Source organism: Aethalodelphis obliquidens, unplaced genomic scaffold (genome assembly GCF_003676395.1).
Source record: "Aethalodelphis obliquidens isolate GAN/ISIS:26980383/991018 unplaced genomic scaffold, ASM367639v1 scaffold88, whole genome shotgun sequence".
Classification (NCBI taxonomy): domain Eukaryota; kingdom Metazoa; phylum Chordata; class Mammalia; order Artiodactyla; family Delphinidae; genus Aethalodelphis; species Aethalodelphis obliquidens.
Window position 1 is genome coordinate 1,849,014 of NW_020838032.1, and position 20,299 is coordinate 1,869,312.

General features: G+C 38.3%; 1 protein-coding gene across 1 annotated transcript in view; it reads left to right on the top strand.

The window, feature by feature from the left end:
- Positions 1-20,299, top strand: part of FANCC (FA complementation group C) — a 260,779-nt gene that overhangs the window by 179,272 nt on the left and 61,208 nt on the right. The window contains exons 6-7 of the mRNA XM_027094153.1: positions 5,895-6,008; positions 6,924-6,988. Of these exons, the coding sequence (XP_026949954.1) occupies positions 5,895-6,008; positions 6,924-6,988 (179 nt within the window). The remainder of the gene's footprint in view (positions 1-5,894; positions 6,009-6,923; positions 6,989-20,299) is intronic.

Here is a 20,299-nt window from a genome sequence, read left to right on the forward strand (position 1 = left end):
CCCTAGGACAAATGGTAAAAGCAAAGCTTTACAGACAAAATCACAAAAAGAAGCATACAGATACACACTCACAAAAAGAAAAAAAGGGAAATATATATGTATATTAAAAAAAAAAAGGAAGAGAGCAACCAAATCAATAAACAAATCTACCAATGATAATATAAGCTCTAAATACTAAACTAAAATAAACATAACACCAGAAACAAAATTAGATGCAGAAAGCCAACCCCAAGTCCACAGTTGCTCCCAAAGTCAACCACCTTAATTTTGGGATGGTTCATTGTCTATTCATGTATTCCACAGATGCAGGGTACATCAAGTTGATTGTGGAGATTTAATCCGCTGCTCCTGAGGCTGCTGGGAGAGATTTCCCTTTCTCTTGTTTGTTTTCACAGCTCCTGGGGTTCAGCTTTGGATTTGGCCCTGCCTCTGCATGTAGGTCGCCTGAGAGCGTCTGTTCCTGCCCAGGCAGGACGGGCTTAAAGTAGCAGCTGATTAGGGGGGTCTGGCTCGCTCAGGCCAGGGGGAGGGAGGGGTGCGGCATGCGGGGCGAGCCTGCAGCGGCAGAGGCCAGCATGACGTTGCACCAGCCTGAGGCGCGCCGAGTGTTCTTCTGGGGAAGTTGTCCCTGGATCACGGGACCCTGGCAGTGGTGGGCTGCACAGGCTCCCGGGAGGGGAGGTGTGGATAGTGACCTGTGCTCGCACACAGGCTCCTTGGTGGATGCAGCATCAGCCTTAGTGTCTCATGCCCGTCTCTGGGGTCCGTGCTGATAGTCGTGGCTCACGCCCATCTCTGGACCTCGTTTAGGTGGTGCTCTGAATCCCCTCTCCTCGTGCACCCTGAAACAATGGTCTCCTGACTCTTAGGCAGGTCCAGACCTTTTCCCGGACTCCCTCCCGGCTTGCTGTGGCGCACTAGCCCCCTTCAGGCTGTGTTCACACAGCCAACCCCCGTCCTCTCCCTGGGATACGACCTCTGAAGCCGGAGCCTTAGCTTCCAGCCCCCACCCGTCCTGGCGGATGAGCAGACAAGCCTCTCGGGCTGGTGAGTGCTGGTCAGCACCGATCCTCTGTGCAGGAATCTCTCCACTTTGCCCTCTGCACCCCTGTTGCTGTGTTCTCCTCCGTGGCCCCAAAGCTTCCCCCCAACCCACTCCCCATCTCTGCCAGTGAAGGGACTTCCTAGTATGTGGAAACTTTTCCTCCTTCACAGCTCCCTCCCCGAGGTGCAGGTCCCATCCCTATTCTTTTGTCTCTGTTTTCCTTTTTGCCCTACCCAGGTACGTGGGGACTTTCTTGCCTTTTGGGAAGTCTGAGGTTTTCTGCCAGCGTTCAGTAGGTGCTCAGTAGTTGTTCCACATATAGATGTATTATTGATGTGTTTGTGGGGAGGAAGGTGATCTCCACATCTTACTCCTCCACAATCTTGAAGGTCCCTCCTCGGGAGAAGTAAGTTTGACCAGGTAGCCTGAGGCCCTGTAGGGGAGGCTATGCTTAGGAATCCAGTGAAGGATTGGAGTAGTAGGGGTTACAGGAACATTTCCCATGTCTTTGCCCACACACCATGGCTGCTTTTCCACCGCCCTTCTCTAATCCCTCTAGTCATTTTTCTCCGTCTAGCGCAGCCATCATTACACACCCTCTCTTTCCTACACCTCCTTCTCCTCTCTCTTTCTCTCCTTCCCTAACTGTCAGAATCAGCTCAGAAGTCATCATCTCTGGGAGCACTCTGAAACCCTACAGTTAGAATTAATCATTACTTCCTCTGTTTCCACAGTGATTGTCTTACCCCTTCATTATAGCACTTAGTGCATTCTGTCTTGTATTACGGATATTTCCATCTCTCTCCCTTCATCGGATTGTAGGGGGCTTCTTATCACAATAGCCCCGGTAGAGTGGCTTGAATGCAGATCATACTTAATATATGTTTGTTGATGAATGAATGAATGAATAAGGGATCCTTGTTTACCAAAGTTTTTATTTATATTATGTGTAAAGAGATAGATGTAGTAGAGACCAAAGTGGTGGAAATTCTAAAGGACTTTAATGATCAGATGAAGAAATTGTTTGGAGAAGTATAAAATATGTGCTCAGTCTCAGTTCAAGAGTATTGACCACAATTTGGCTCTCCTAACCCTTTGCCTAACTATAAACCACAGCCCTTCTTCCACACCCATACTCTGCGCCAAACCACAGCCTCATAGCTCCAGCTTTACTAACCCGCCTGTGAATGTGCTGCCTGTTACAAGACGGAGCGGATACAATGAGACTAGGACAAGAAAGAACACCTGAAAACAAGGGAAATGGACTTTCCCCTGATTTATTTAAAACTTTTCTTCTCAAAAGTTCACTTTCATGGTATAAGCAGGTTTTTTTTTTTTTTGGTTTTTTTGTTTGTTTTTTTAAAGAAGATGTTGGGGGTAGGAGTTTAATTAATTAATTTATTTTTGCTGTGTTGGGTCTTCGTTTCTGTGCGAGGGCTTTCTCTAGTTGTGGCAAGCGGGGGCCACTCTTAATCGCGGTGCACGGGCCTCTCCCTATCGCGGCCTCTCTTGTTGCGGAGCGCAGGCTCAGTAGTTGTGGCTCACGGGCCTAGTTGCTCCGCGGCATGTGGGATCCTCCCAGACCAGGGCTCAAACCTGTGTCCCCTGCATTAGCAGGCAAATTCTCAACCACTGCACCACCAGGGAAGCCCCCTGGTGTAAGCAGTTTTAAGTGGCTTTTCAAACATTAGCAGAGTTCAAACTCATACATGAATCAAAATTGGGCTTAAAATGTTTTGTGCACAACTGTGTTGGTTCCTGCACTTTCCACGCTTGAAGGATTTTAGATCACTAGTCAGCGTGTTGCATTTGCACATTTTCTTTATGCCTTTCAAATCGGAGCCTATTCATATACATGCACATCTTTTTGTAGATAATGATTTATGTATTTAGAAGCTCACTTCCTCATCAGTAAAATGAGGGGGTTGGAGTAGAAGATTTCCAAGATTGCTTTGTCAGCATTTTAAAATGAGTCAATTATCGTGTGACCGTAGGAATTAATTTTTGTCCAAGGGCCAGTGCCTACAGAATCTTTAATGGTTTTTTCTTTAGAATGTTTGCCACTAGGTGGCAGTAAGAAATATTATTCTTAGCGATGAGAAGTACTTATCAATTTTTAAGTTTACTTTAAAAGACAGATTTGTAGGTCTAAAGTTTAAGGTGTCTGTTTTGAAGTTATGCAACCATAGCAAGGCCTCAATATGTTGTTTCTAGGACTTATGCTTATTTCATTCAGGGATAAAACTCTTGTGTCCCTTCATAGCAATTTGTATTAGGGAATTATGAGAAAAAACACATAAGTTAAAGCGCATAATTGCATTTTACAAAACATTTTTTTATGATAAAAAGTAAGATATGGTAATTGTAGAAACTTTGGAAATACAGGTAGTATAAAGAAGAAATTTTAAATCACTCCCAGAAATAATATATGTTAACTGTCATGTTTCTTCCTAGTATTTTTTTGCATATAAAATTAATATCACATTGAATATACAGTTTTTACACCTTGATTTTCAAATTAATGTTACATTGTCTTTTCCTATGTCATTAAATATCTTTTTTACAATGTGATTCATGCTGTTGGATAAACCAAGATGGATTCAACAAATCCAATGTTTTTGGGTGCTTTGGTTGCTTCTAGTTTTTCACTGTTATAAGTAATACTGTCATGAACCTAAATCTTTCCTTAGGATATATTTTTGGAAATCAAATTACTGGATAAAAGGATATGAATTTTAATGCTTTGGTTACATATCATCAAGTGACTTCCCAGGAAGGCTTTACAAATTTGTGCTCCCAGGACTTCCCTGGTGGCGCAGTGGTTAAGAATCCGCCAATGAAGGAGACACGGGTTCGAGCCCTGGTCTGGGAAGATCCCACATGCCGTGGAGCAACTAAGCCTGTGTGCCACAGCTACTGAAGCCCGTGCACCTAGAGCCCGTGCACCGCAACAAGAGAAGCCACCTCAATGAGAAGCCAGCCCACCACAACAGAAGAGTAGCCCCCACTCGCCGCAACTAGAGAAAACCCATGCGCAGCAACGAAGACCCAACACAGCCAAAAATAAATAAATAAATAAATAAATAAATAAATAATAAATTTATTTATTTAAAAAAAATTGTGTATCCAACAGCAATGGAGTGCCCCTTACCACATCTTTGCCAACACTGAGTATTAAGGTACAGGGTTGTTTTTCTGTTTTTCTTTTTATTATTATTATTTTTTTTGCGGTACGCGGGCCTCTCACTGTTGTGGCCTCTCCCATTGCGGAGCACGGGCTCCAGACGTGCAGGCACAGCGGCCATGGCTCCCGGGCCCAGCCGCTCTGCGGCATGTGGGATCTTCCCGGATCGGGGCACAAACCCGTGTCCCCTGCATCGGCAGGCGGACTCTCAACCACTGCGCCACCAGGGGAGCCCCTGGATTGTTTTTATATTGATAAAATCATTTCTGTATATACGATTTTGCATCTTCCTTTCTTCATTTAACATTATAACCATTTAAAATGCTGTCATAAATTCTTTATAAGCATTTTAATGGCTTACAGTGAGCCATGGTATTGAGGATATTATAAATTAATCATTCCCTGCTGTTAGACGTTTTTTACTATGAGAAATAACACTGTAGTGAACATCTTTGAGCATAATCCCCATCATGATATTTGGATTTATTTCCTTAAATGTATGTTAAAAGCTCTGAATGCTTTTAAAACCTTTAATATACATTCTCAAGTTGTTTTCTATAAAGTAGGCCTCTACCAACCTATAAGGTGTCTTCACGTTACAAACATCTAGGCAGACATAGCCCTGGCAGTCCAAGCATGGGGGTGGGTATGGTTTGTGTTATACTTGCTTACACTCTATAGGTGCCTTCGTGCAGTTCACAATAGCAGTGATGTGTGGATCCCATTTGTATTTTTCCAAAAGCTCACACAGAGTACCTGTTTCAGAGAACCCAGATTAGCATTAGGTATTCATGTCTTTAAAACTCTTTAATTCATTTAATGGAAAATGTTATGTTGATATTTAAATTTGCCTTTTTGATTATGAGGCTGAACATTTATCCATGTGTTTCTTGGGCATTTGTGTTTTGTTTTAGAAATTATCTGTTCATACTCCTTTTTTATGCTCTTAGTATTTGTCATATGGTATTTTGCACACTGATTTGATTACATATGTCTGTATTATTTGTTGTTAATATTCTTCATAGTTTTGTGCTTATATTATTCACTAGAAAACACAAGAGTTTTTTTGTTTTTTAATTTAAAACAATCAGTGATTTGCTTCCTTGATTTTCAGTTTACAGAGTTCTTCCCCTTTCAGACATGTGAAAAGTACTTGTATTTTCTTCTTATTATTTTATTTCAGTTTTACATTGATCTCTTTAATTTACAGTAAATTCAAGTATACTTTAATAATAACGTAAGGTGAGAATCTAATTTTTTTCAAATAGTTTTCCTAGCACCATTAATTGCATAATCTTTCCTTTGTGATTTGTGGTGCATTCCTTTTTATGTATTAAATTATCACCTCTACTCTGATAAAAATATTTTACTGAGTTTGAAAACAGTAAAGATCACATTTTTAATATGGTGAAAGCACTGTTCATTAGTTATACATTTTTTTCACTGTTAGTATTTGTTTAAATTTACTTAATGTAATAATTTTATCACTAACTTATTTCTTCTTTATACCTGAATCAAAGTGACCTGAGTTATTTGGACAAATTAAGATTATTCGTTTCATAGAGACCACCCCATTTGCAGATGACCCAGATTCTAGGCATTATATATAATGGGGACTTACATTAATTTTTAAGACCTTTTTCTCTTTCTGTTTATGTTTTTTAGGGGTTGTTATCTCATATACTTTCCACCTTCAGATTTAATATAAAAGAAGTTGATCTTTTTACTCAAGTTCTTGGGTATGCACCCACAGATTACTATCCTGGTTTACTTAAAAATGTGAGTATTTTTAATTTATTAGTATTGAAATTTTCATTGCTTAATGTACCATCTGAAAAAAAGGTAAATGGAAATATTTCAGTCCTCCAGGAGAGATGTTTAACTTTTCTATGTTTATCTCTTCTTACCTTGGGTGGACTTATGACCATGTAAGGAAAAAATGTGAGATGGGAGATTATGAGAAAGAAGAAGGAAACCAGGAGAGGTTATTCTAAATCAACCAACCTCTCTGTCCCTTAACACATACATCTCATTTATTCTCTCAAAGATTTTTGGGAGAAAAGATTTCCTTAACCAATATAAACACAGCCTTTTACTGTTGGATGAATTTCGTATTTAAAAATAACCTGATAGGAATTTTATGTTAAAGCAAAATATTCAATAATAAAAATCTTGTAAATAGTATTATATATTTACATCTTAGTATTAAAGCTGTGATTTCGTCTACCTTAAATTTTAACCAAATTCAAGAAATTTTAACTTATGGTCTTAACATAGCTCTTCTAAAAAATGTTATGAGATTTTTAATGTTTATTAACTATTCCCGTCTTTTGGAAGCTTTATACATGAATAGCATTTTTTAAAAGTAAAGAACTAAGTTAAGAAAGGAAAAAAGTAAGCTAACTCTAACATGGTTTTATTTTTAACAGGCTTGGTTTTAATTTGGGGGAAATTAATGACTTGTCTATTATTCATTTGCTTACATCAGAATATGGAGTAACAGACATTAAACATAAAATCCAAGTTATTAGTAAACGTGACTCGGCACTGCTTTGACAAAGTAAGACAAGGAAAGGATTGGTGGGGAAAGAGAGTAGGGAATCTCAACGGAAATATCACTCACATCAAGAAAAATAGAACTGATGTAATCCTGTTTGCAGCGTGAGTTAACCTGAAACTGATTTTGTTTTACAGATGGTTTTATCATTAGTGTCTGAACTCAGAGAGAATCATCTTAATGGATTTAACACTCAAAGGCGGTAGGTGTTAAACTAAGCATCCCTATTCTTAAGTTTCAAAATGTATCAGTTTGGTTATAAGAGAAAAATTTTATAATTCTTAGGAAATGCATGTTCATAGTTATGGTTGTATTCTATGTGGAGAGATTATTTTCAGGGGATACATGGCAAATTGGTAAGTTTTACAAATTTTCTTCTTTTAATTACTATTCTCTCAACTCTCAGGTCAGTACAATGACTCTTGGGCACCCATTGAGTAAAAAGCCCCACATATGCAGTATGGAACACAAAAGGAAGTGTGCAGCTCAGTGTGAGTGTGTATCGTTCAGACACACACGTACACGATCAGAATATTTACAAGGCAGTAGATATTTGATGTACACAAATAACCTATTTTAAGAAACATAATATTCCAAAATCTAGACTAAACAAATCAAACAGATTCAGACAAATTTAAAGGCAATTAATCATATTACAAAATGTTTCTTCACTATATGAAGGAATTCAAAGTTGTTTTTATTGGTGAACATTTCATTTTTAACAACTCATTAAGAGAATCTGGGGGCCAAAGAAATTTGTGGCCTTTTTTTTGTAAAGCTATTGGAAATTAAAGCTCTATCAGAAATGGTCTTTGCCCTCAGCCTTTAGGAGTCCTTTGCATTTAACCCTTTAAAATAAACTATAAAACTCTTAGATGAAAACACTGGAGAAAATCTTCATGACATTAGATTTGGCAGGGATTTTTGGAATATGACACCAAAAGCACAAGAAACAAAGCAAAAGTAGATAAATTGGATTTCATTAATATTAAGCCAACACCCAGTGAGTGAAAACATTTGAGAATGATATATCTGATAAGGGACTAATATCCAGACTATAAAAAGAACTCCTAAACCTCAACAACAAGAAAAAACTCAGTTCAAAAATGGGTAAGAGGGCTTCCCTGGTGGCGCAGTGGTTGAGAGTCCGCCTGCCGATGCAGGGGACACGGGTTTGTGCCCCGGTCCGGGAAGATCCCACATGCCGCGGAGCGGCTGGGCCCGTGAGCCGTGGCCGCTGAGCCTGCGCGTCCGCAGCCTGTGCTCTGCAACGGGAGAGGCTGCAACAGTGAGAGGCCCGTGTACCGCAGAAAAAAAAAACATAATGCTTAGTGAAAGAAGCCAGTCATAAAAGACCACATATTGTATGATTCCATGCTTATAGAATGTCCAGAATAGACAAATCATACTATAGAGACAGAAAGTAGATTAGTTGTTGCCTGGGACTAGAGGTAGATACAGGGATTTCCTGCAGATGAGCACAAAAGATCTTGAGGTGATGGAAATGTCCTGAAAGTGGATGATGATGATGATGATGATGATGGTTGTCCAAGTCAGTAATTTGTTAAAAATCTTTGAATTGTACATTTCAAATAGGTGCATTTTGTGGTATATAAAATATACCTTAAAAAGTAATAAGAAGAGCCTGTAGGGTGCATGGAAAGCACTTACCATCATTTACATGTCAGGTAAAGACTTTGATTTAGCCTTGAGGTGAATGTTGAATAATGGATCTTTTAAATAATAGAATTAAAAATTACTGAAGGGGACTTCAAAAATCAATAAGATGCAGTGTGTACATACACCCCACACCAAACTCCCAATATAGGTAAAATTGATTTCTTAAAATTCAGCTAAAAATAAATAAAAATAAAAACAAAAAGCTGTTAACAAATAGAAAAGGGCAGCCAGACGTAGAAGATATTTACAACTTGTAAAACAGACAAAGGACTAGTATGCAAACTATAGAAATGCCTCCTGGAAACCACTCATAAAGAGGCAAACACTCCAGTATGGAAATGGACAAGCTGTATAAGCAGGTCATTACCAAAAGAGGAAAACTGAATAAATAATAAACATTTTAAAAATTCTTTAGGAGTGATGTCAGCAAGATAGAATAGGAAGCCCTAGTCCTGTTCCTCCACAGAGACACTAACTTAAAACTAGTGTATGACCCAAAGAGACTTTATGGGACTTCAGAAATCAATTACAAAGTCACAATACCCCTGGCAAACTCAAAGTCAAGCATAGCCATACCAAAACGGGTAAGAAAGCCATTTCATATCAACCACAGTAGCCCCTCCCTTAAGCTGGCCTGGCTTGAGAGGATTGGGGGGAAAAGTCCAGCTGGAAGTATCTCCCTTGGGAGGGAAAGACTGGAAAGTGCCCAGTGTTCTGACTTTTGGGGGGCTACCTGAGGGACTGCTATCTGTCCTTCCTGACTCTGACCACTGACAGGGAGTCGGCATACTTTCAATTGCTGGAGACCATGGAGAGTTAAAGAGAGCTCCGCTGCTCTTTGCGGAGTGCCACAGACACAACCTGTCTGTGGCAGTGCCACAGACAGGTTGGCTCAGGTCAGCATGATGAGGACAAAGTACCCAACTCACAACTTCTCTTTTGGGGTGGGGGTGGGGAGAAGAGTGGAATGTGCATACCACGTTACAACTTTTAAAGGGGCTACCCTAGAGATTAGTTTCTGTCTGCCCTGACTTGAGGCAGTAACAGAACCAGCATACTTTGGATGCCTGGGGGGCTGGAGAGAACAAAAGAGCTTAGTGGCTTGTTGCAGCATCAGAGAACCTGTGGTACCACAGATAAACACTAGAGGGAGGAAGAGATTATAAACTCCTGAAAAAGAAACTGACAAAGCTCTAACTGGGAAATTATGTGCCTAGGCCCAGAGAAGATGCATCCCCAGAATATACCAAAAATTATAGGATGCAGGAAAAGCATTATTAAGAGGGAAGTATCTAGTGGTAAATGCCTTCATTAAAAAAGAAGAGGGGACTTCCCTGGTGGTCCAGTGGTTAAGAATCAGTCTTGCAATGCAGGGAATGCCGGTTCGAACCCTGGTCAGGGAACTGAGATCCCACATGCTGCAGGACAACTAAGCCCATGCCTCAGCTAATGAGCCTGGGTACTCTAGAGCCCATGCACTGCAACTAAGACCTGATACAGCAAATAAATAAATATTTAAAAAATAATAATAATAAAAAAGAAGAGATATCTCAAATCAACAACATAATTTTATATCTCAAGGAGCTAGAACAGGCTAAACCCAAAGATACAGCAGGAATGAAAAAAATAAAGATTACAACAGAAATAAACTAAATAGAGACTAGAAAAAAACAGTAGAAAAAACTCAAAGAAACTAGGGTTGGTTTTTTAAAAGATCAACAAAATTGACAAACCCTTAGCTAGACTAACAAAAACAGAATATTCAAGCAATAAATACCAGAAATGAAAGAGGAGACATTACAACTGATGCCATAAAAATAGTAAGAATCATAAGAGAGACTATGAACTTTTATACACCAATGAATTGAATAACCTAGAAGAAATGGGTAAATTTTTATAAACGTACAACCTATTAATACTGAATTATAAATTTAAAAATCTGAACAGATCTATAACTAGTAAGGAGATAGAATCAGTAATCAAAAACCTCTCAACAAAGACAAGTCTGGGACCAGATAACTTCACTGGAGAATTCTACTAAACATTTAAAGAAGAATTAATACCAGTCCTTCCCAAAGCTCTTTCAAAAAGTTAGAGAAGGGAATACTTCAATATTCATTTTATGGAGCCAGCCCTGATATCAAAATCATACAGATATACCACAAGAAAAGAAAACCAAGCCCAATATCCCTGATGAATATTGATGCAAAAATCCTCAACAAAATACTAGCAAAAGAAATTCAACAACACATTAAAAAGCTGATGTAGGGCTTCCTTGGTGGCGCAGTGGTTGAGAGTCCGCCTGCCGATGCAGGGGACACGGGTTCGTGCCCCGGTCTGGGAAGATCCCACATGCCGTGGAGCGGCTGGGCCCGTGAGCCACAGCCGCTGGGCCTGCGTGTCCGGAGCCCGTGCTCCGCAACGGGAGCGGCCACAACAGTGAGAGGCCCACGTACCAAAAAAAAAAAAAAAAAAAAAAGCTGATGCAGCATGACCAAGTGGGATTTATTCCTAGCATGCAAGGATGGTTCAACATACAAAAATTAATCAATGTAATACACCATATTAATGGAATGGTGTACAAAACGACACAGTAATTTCCACTGATATAGAAAAATTATTTGATAAAATTCAATACCCTTTCGTGATAAGAACATTCAAAAGACTAGGAACAAGGGAACTACCTCAACCATAATAAAGACCACATGTTGAGGACCCACAGGTAACATCAGACTCTCTGGTGAAAGATTGAAACCTTTTTTTTGAAAACCAGGAAGCAAAGATACCCTGTCTCACCACTTGTTTTCAACATAGTACTGAAGTCTTGACCAGAGCAATTAGGCAAGACAAAGAAATAAAAGCCATTCAAGTATAAAAGGAAAAAGTAAAATGATCTATGTTCATAGATGACATGATCTTATATGCAGAAAACCCTAAGGACTCCACAAGAAAACGGTTAGAACTAAAAAATGAATTCAGCAAAGTTACAGGACACAGAATCAACACTCAAAAATCAGTTTTGTTTCTATACACTAACAATGAGCAATCCAAAAAGGAAAATTTAAAAATCCCATTTACAGTAGCGTCAAAAAGAAAAAATGTTTAGGAATAAACTGAAGGAAGTAAAAGACTTGCACACTACAAAACATTAATGAAAGAAATTAAATATGACACAAATAAATGGTAAGGCATCCTGTGTTCATGTATTAGAAGACTCCATATTGTTAAAATATCCATACAACCCAATCAGTCTATAGGTGTGATGCAATTCTGTCAAAATCCAAATGGCATTCTTCTTTCGCAGAAATAGAAAAAATCCTAAAATCCATATAGCATCTCAAAGGACTCCAAATAACTAAAACAATCTTGAAAAGAAAAACAAAACCAGAGGCTTCATACTCCATGATTTCAAAACATAATTCAAAACTACATTCATCAAAATAATTTGCTACTGGCATAAAGCCAGACATGTAGACCCATGGAACAGACTAGCAGTGAAGTTGCAAAAAGATATCTGTAATATGTCATTACTTACCTAAAATTTCAAAACACTTAAAACAATACTTACATATAAAGTAAAAGTGTTAAAAACTATTCAGAAATGATCTGCACCATTTTAGGGGAGTGCTAACTCCTGGAAGAGGAAATGGGATGAGAAGAAAGGTGTTTCAACTGTAATTGAAACATTTTATTTCTTAAAACATCAAATATAAATGTTAGCATTGTAAGATCTGGGCAGTGGGTATACAGTTGATGTTTAATAATTCTCTGTGTTTTTGTATACATCATAAGTACTTTATAATTAAAGTTTTAAAAACTAAAATGCAGTGTTACCTAGTAAAATGCTAAAAATTAGATAATATTCAAAATAAAGAAATGATTTCCTGCCTCCAGGTCTTGTTTCCAAAATAGCAGGTGTAGTTCATGAAAAAATAATCATCTTTAATCAGCCTTAGATAGCTTAGTATGTATTCCTCTCTGCAACTTTTCCCCTTTATTTACATATTTTTGCACTCTATCCATTATTTAATTATACTGGTCTCTTCAGACTTTTTTGTCAGAATTATTTGTGCTTTTCTTGTTCTCAGTTTTGGACAAGAGAAGACAGCAGTTCAGAAAAGTGTCTAAACTCTGCTGACCACAATCAGGAGAGCCTGCTGGAAGATATTAGCAGATCCTCTCTTTATAGCTGAGGCTCCGTTTGTACCAGATTGGGCCATTTTGTGGGGCAGGTTCATTTCCAAATTCATGACTGTTTCTTCATTAAGGATATTTGTTTTTTAAAAACAACATGGACAAATTTCCTGGTGCAGAGCAAAGTCCACTGAAGGGAGTCCATGCTGGCACCCCAGCTGGCAGTAGCAGCAAGGATAAAATGGTGATTAATTTGGTTAGTAGTTTAGAGCATTCTTAGTCAAGGCAAATCTGTGATTTAATTAGTAAAATTCTTAACTGAATTTACCAAGAAAAGGAGATGCCTGTGCTAATAGAATGTCCTCTAGACACTGACACATCGGTACATTCCTAATTTGCTCTATTGAATGATGTTTTCTATGGAGTTTTTTTTTTTTTTTTTTTTTTCCTTTTTAGAGAGAATTTTAGAATTCAACAAGAGGAACTTCTTGTGGATATTTTTCTGAATGTGTTATGTTTTTAGGGAAATTCAATCTCTTGGATTAGGTTCATTTATACTTACCAGAAGGTTGAATTTAAAAAGGAATTTGAGGGCTTCCCTGGTGGCGCAGTGGTTGAGAGTCCGCCTGCCGATGCAGGGGACACGGGTTCGTGCCCCGGTCTGGGAAGATCCCACATGCTGCGGAGTGGCTGGGCCCGTGAGCCATGGCCGCTGAGCCTGCACGTCCGGAGCCTGTGCTCCGCAATGGGAGAGGCCACAACAGTGAGAGGCCCGCGTACCGCAAAAAAAACCCAAAAAAAACAAAAAAGGAATTTGATACCCAACATACTTTTTGAGTCTCATAAAGAGAGAGAGAGCTTTGAAAATCCTACTTTTAAGACCTAAAACCAGGAAGTTCTCTTCTACCTCCAGATAAGACCGGGGTCTGTAAAACCTTGTGTGAGACTCAGCACTCTTAAGTCTACAGTTCTCTAGTGAATTATAAATTGAACCAAGTGTGTTCTCTTGTCTTGAGTAGGAACTGATCTTGTGAAATCAGTTAGTGGAATGGCATCATGATAATACTTGAAAGAGCTGCCAAACATGCTGGAGCCATTACAGTTGTTGCTGTAATAAGTTATTATAATAATTAAAATATGTATCATAACAATGTGTTCATCCTACTATATATCTGAAGTTATCTGTACATTTTTAATAAAAAAGTTTAATTTGAATACAGCATGGTGGGCAAAACTACTTTCTGATACACTTGGATCCAGATATTCCTATTATTTATGAAACTTGAGTTTTATCATTACTTTCCTTCTACTTGTATGGCTTCAAATGTTAAAACAACCAAAAGACTCCCAAACTTAAATTGCTTATTAAATGATACTATACTGCTTTTTTTCTGGGGTTTGTTTTTTTATAGAGGGTTTCTACACTTTTTTTCTTTTTGCCACTTGAATGCTTAAAGTTCATTTCAAAAGATTTGAAAGCCTCATAGAAAATATAGAAATTAATGTAATAACATCAATGCATAAATTGTCAGTGGAACAAAAGGAGAAATTAGGAAAATCTGTTTGGTTCTTTTTGCATTATTTTTAGACGCCTGATAAACGATCTTGTCATAGTGCTTTAAATAGAGTTTCACTTGCCACCAAGTAAAATCAACAATCCAATGACAGAATGTTTAAAATCTCTCTTGCTCTTTGCTACAAACTGTCTAGAAGGAGCAACATTGTGGACTTTCTGAGCATCATCAGTTTATCTTGTAGTTCTATGGTTTGCTGCAGATGGTTTGGAAACTTCAGTACAACCACATAGGAAGGATGTCTCCAGCAGTATATGGTTACCATTGAGCCTTCTGTAGTTGAATTCTTGTGCAGAAATCATTTGGAAGTGCTGCTCTGGCAATCAGTCAAGACCTAATGCTTAGTGTAATCCAGTCTGGAAAACATTGCGTAACTCTGGTTGAAGTTGGATCTCTGCTCTCTGGCAAGCTTCTGACAAAAGAGGGAGCCTTGAAGGCTGTGAGCCATTTGCAGCCCTTCAGAAGATTATCATTTGGCCTGCCTGCATTTTGGTAGAACCAAGAGCTACCTCAGTTTACCTGAGACTTTAGAATTTTTCAGGAAAATTATCTTGGGTTTTTTTCAGTCTAATGAGAGATACAATCTGCAGCCCATAAGCTTCAGCGCTTGATAAATGAATGCCCTTGGTGCTGAGGTCCTCTTTTCCACCCACTCCGTTACCAGTGATAGTCTCTGACTCTCTTCCTTTTTTTTAAGATAATGAGAGAAAAGTTGTACTTATAGGTCTTTTAAAGAGGAGGACTGATGAGTCAAGGCTGTGGAGGCAAGATCACCATCTCTGTCCTCCTGTATTTCAGAGTTCTGGATTTATTATGAGTGCATGTAATTCTCAGGCATATTTTTCAATTTCTCAAACATTATAGCGCCCTTGCTCTATGCAAAATATTCTGCTAGATTCTGTGCAAAATATGCACACACAAAAGCACCCTACATCACACACGAATACAACTTTCCCTTCTCTTATCCTACCCAGTAAGCTCATATATTCCAAAAATTTAAGGTATTTACAACTCAAGATAAATACGTCTTTTTGTTAACAACTTAGATGAAAGACTCAAAAACACATGAATTAAATTTTAGGTCTGAAACCACCTAGACGGTAAGTTAGAGAAAGATGATAGAGCACTGTGGAAGATAAATGCTGTTGAAGAGACTTCAGTCATTTAGGAAAGTGGTAAAGAACAAGAAGTGAGTTTTAGAAAGGGTGAATATTTAAAGAGAAAAGACAAACTGTTCACACAAAAGAAGATATCATTGTGTAGCTCGACAAAAAAATTATCTCTATGAGAATTTTACTCTTGATTTTCAAGAAAATAATACAGCTAAACTAATAATTTGTAGGAATTAATTAATAAAAATATAAACCTGAAATGCAGTTCTATCATGTTTCCTTAAAGTATTCAGATTATTGCTAGAGATTGATATCTAGTTCTGGGGACTGCTATTAAAGTGTAGAGCAATGTTTCTCAAACTTCAATGTGTATAAGATTCCCCTGGAAAAATGTAAACAGTTTTCTTGGCCTTACTCCCAAAGATGCTGATACTGCTGATTCCCAGGACCATACTTTGAGTAGCTCTGCTATAGAGAACTTGGACAGACCCTAAAGACTAAGTGAAAGACCTATGAGGAATAGCAACTCTAATAATCTAGCCAGGAGATTAAGATGAAAATGTAATTAAAAAAATTAAGTCAGGTGATGAACTAAGCACCTGAATGTCCTAGCATTCTTTTTATGCTTCCAACCTCTAGAATTACAGGGAAATTTTAACAATTAAATATATAATATTGTGAAATAAGGGGGGCTTTTGATGACCCACAAACTGTGAGAAAGGCTTAAAATGGTTGGTAGTGGGATATTTTTCAAGGCAAATATCACATCCCAGAAAGTTTGTAAGAGAGTTACTTCGCGGGTGGATTCAAGGAGTAGTAGGGTACATGGCAGCCAACAAGATACTTGTTAGAGTACTGCAGTAATAGCAGCCAGCTGACTAGTCCCTCATACACTCCTCCAACTCATCCGCTGCCCCCAAAAAAGAGACAACAAAGGTGTCCTGTTTCCCACAAGAATGGGGGAGGAGCCTTTGGAGGAGAACAAGCACCAGATGGCTGCCAACTCCCAGCAGTGTGGGGATGCTGTAACGCCCAGAATGCAGTTTACTGGCAGCCCCGGCCAGCACCGCGTCCTGACCCTTGACCAAGTGCTGGAGGCGGGCTGCACTGAACAGAGCACTCACGGAGAGACTAACATGGAACCCCAAATGCCAGAAAGAGCAAATAAACGAAAATCACCAGACATTCATGAAAAGTTGACACCATAGGGGAAAAGTGAACCAAATGCAACAAACAGAAAATGCAAATGTACCAATTATATGCATTCCCAAGGACAAGCAAATGGATTTTTTAAATAAAAAATGAATAATTAATTATCTTAAGAATAGTAAGAGAAACTATCAAATCCTTGAAGTAGGAATAAGCTGAGGTTTTTTCCAAAGAGACTTACAGGGGAAAAAAAAAGAAAATTCAATAAACAGGAGTTAATTGAGTTTATGAATAGGAGATAAAGCTAAATATTAACCAACAATGACTCCAAAGATTGAGCTGAGTAGTTCTCCTAGGATATAATACAACAGGACAAAGAAATGGAAAGTAAGACAAGTGTTTTCTTCTTTTTATTTTTAACTTTTAATACAGAGATCAAAAGGGGTGTCAAGGAAGATGGTGGATTAGGAAGTGCCAGGAATCCATCTCTTCACCTAGACAAAACTTTCATTGACAGGATCCGTTTGATGTAACTGTTGTAGTACTCTAGTCTGTTTGAGGACTTTCAGCTTTCAGGGTAAGGCTTGGCCAGTAAATTGTGGATAATTTCAGCCCTTCTCATAGTAGAGACCACCCATCACCAACCCCCTAGACCTATGGCAGGCAGCTCTACCTGCATTCCTAGATAGGCTTGCAGGAAAAGGATGAGCAGCGCTTGATAAATTTTGGTGTAATATCAAAGGAGAATATGTGTAATTGTGTGAAGAAGCTATTATAATACTCCCTTTTAAAACTACATATCTGTGTGGGGCTAGACTCTCCATATAGTTCATCCAAAAAAAAAACGTATTGCAACAAATTAAATGCAGAAGTAAATACAAGAATCCAGCTGTCTTCTTTCAAGCCATATAGGAAAGAAATTTGCAAACATATAAAAGAGTGCCGGGCTTCCCTGGTGGCGCAGTGGTTAACATTCCGCCTGCCAATCCAGGGTACACGGGTCCAAGCCCTCGTCTGGGAAGACCACACATGCTGTGGAGCAGCTAGGCCCATGCACCACAACTACTGAGCCTGCACTCTAGAGCCCTCAAGCCACAACTACTGAAGCCCGTGTGCCTAGAGCCCGTGCTCTGCAACAAGAGAAACCACCACAATGAGAAGCCCGTACACTGCAACAAAGAGTAGCCCCCGCTCACCACAACTAGAGAAAGCACGCTAGCAGCAACGAAGACCCAATGCAGCCAAAAACAAATAAATGAAATAAATAAATTTTTAAAAATAAAAGAACTTTCAATTGAGAATCAAGTAACTAAGAGATCCAGTTTTACCAAGAATTTAAAAAAAAAAGAGTGCCACCAGGGATATTGGCTCAGTGCTTTGTGACAGCCTGGAGGGGTGGGATAAGGAGGGTGGGAGGGAGAGAGACGCAAGAGGGAAGACATATGGGAACATATGTTTATGTATGACTGATTCACTTTGTTATAAAGCAGAAACTAACACACCATTGTAAAGCAATTATACCTCAATAAAGATGTTAAAAAAAAAAAAAGAGTGCCACTCTTCTCACTGTTTTTGTTTTGTAAAATATAGTAATTTTTCAACAAAAATGTTATTCATGTTAACACCTAATGGATTTGTTAGTGTTACTTTTAGTGAATTGATAAATACTTTTAGGTGTCTTTGTTTTAATTTCAAATATGAGTATCAATAGTTATAACCTCAGAAACAAAAGCTGTTTGGTCTTTCAGTAATTTTTAAGGGTTTTTGAAACTCAAAAAGTCTAAAAACTACTGTCCTATAGTGAAGATCACAGTCAACTTTCCCCACCCATGCACATATTACTCACTACTGGGTTTTTAGTGCCTGTCTGTTAAATATAAGATGACAGGCCATAACTTGTGTTCCACTAGCAGCTCACCTCTTTGGGCCCAACTCAGAAACAAGAACCAGAAATGTAATCTTTCTCAGGCTGGTCAAGCCAGACTATTGCTGAAATAACTGGAAGTAAACCCTTAGTTACTACCCGTTTCTACTTTTCCAATAGTATTGCATCACTTCATTTATCATAGGTAACGGCCCCTGTGCGTTTTAGTCCAGCAAAGTCAAGCTACGGGAGCCCTTAAAATGGTGGGAATTCACATTGGGTTTGTGGACTGTACTATCGAAAGCCTTAGTTATAACACATTAAGCCTATAATTACACTCTGATTTGATGTGATTTCTGATATTTGGCACTTGTCAAACTGCAGTTTTCCGTTCTTTTCTTTTTCTTCTTCTTTTTTTTTTTTTTTTTGGTGCAGATGATTGAACAGAGTCTTCCCTGTTTATTTGGTGCAGTAATGTATAGAAGATAAAATAGGGGAAGGAGAAATGATCACCTTTAACAAGATTACTTTTTAAATGTTTTTATATATATTTGAAATTGTTAAATTGGTTTTGCTGAAACAGAATTTCACCCTTGAGATACTATTTGAATGTTGGTTTCAATAAAGTTTATTGAAGGTGTTAAGTAAAATAAAATAAATTTATATATATATATATATATTTAAGGTGTTTTAAAAAAGATGACAGGCAATGGTCACTACATATTGAAGGAAATATATTAAGCATATAGTCTTGAAAGTAGAAACCAGTGAAAATAAAGAAAAAAAAGATTATTTAAAGAAAAGATCATCTAAAATAAATTCATGTCATTGTCCCCATTAAGGGACTTCCCTGGTGGTCCAGTGGTAAAGAATCCACCTTCCAATGCAGGGGATGTGGTTTCAATCCCTGCTCGGGGAACTAAGATCCCGCATGCCATGGGGCAACTAAGCCCGTGTGCCACAACTACTGAGACCCTGCCCGCCTCAACTAGAGAGCCACGTGCCCCAAACTACAGAGCCCACATGCTCTGGAGCCTGCTGCACCACAACTAAAGAGAGGAAAAAAAAAAAAAAACCCGCACACCACAACTACAGAGAAGCCCACGCGCCACAACGAAAAGATCCTGCATGTCGCCACTAAGACCCAACTCAGCCAAAAAAAAAAAAGTCCCTACTAAAATAAAAGGTAATATATCCACTAAACAAGAGCAGAATGCTAGACTCACAGATATAGAAAACAAACTAGTGGTTACCAGTGGGGAGATGGAAGGGGAGAGGGGCAATATATAGGAGTAGGGGAGTAAGAGATACAAGCTATTAGGTATAAAATAAGCTACAAGGATATATTGTACAACCTGGAGAATATGGCCAATATTTTATAATAACTATAAATGGAGTATAACCTTTAAAAATTGTGAGTCACTATATTGTACACCTGTAGCTTATATAATATTGTACAGCAGCTATACTTCAATAAAACTAAATCAATAAAGGAGTCCTAAGACAAAAATAAAATTTAAAAAAAGAACAGAATGCTGTTTTTTTTTTTTAAAAAAGAAACATCCAGAGAATGAAGAAAATAGTTCTTGGAAATTAATAATGAGAGAGTGGTAATTAAAAACATAGTAAAATGTTGGAAAGTAAAGTTGAACAATTCTTTCAAAATCTAGAGCAAAAAGACCAAGAGATGAAAAATAAGAAAGAAAAGAGAGAACTGTCTAGGAAGTTCAATATCCAAAAAATCAGAGTCCCCAGAAAGAACAGAGAAAAGAACAGGTAGGAAATCATCAAAGAAATTCAAAAGATCTTTCCGGATTTAAGGTCCACTGGATGTCCAGCACAATGAATAGAAATAAATGCATACCAAGACACATCAGTGTGAAATTTCTAAGAGGATATCCAAAAGCCTCCAGGGAGTAAAAACAGGACTTATATAAAGGGTCAGGATTCATAGCAGCATGGGACTTCTCAAGAACAACACTGAAATTTAAAAGATAGTA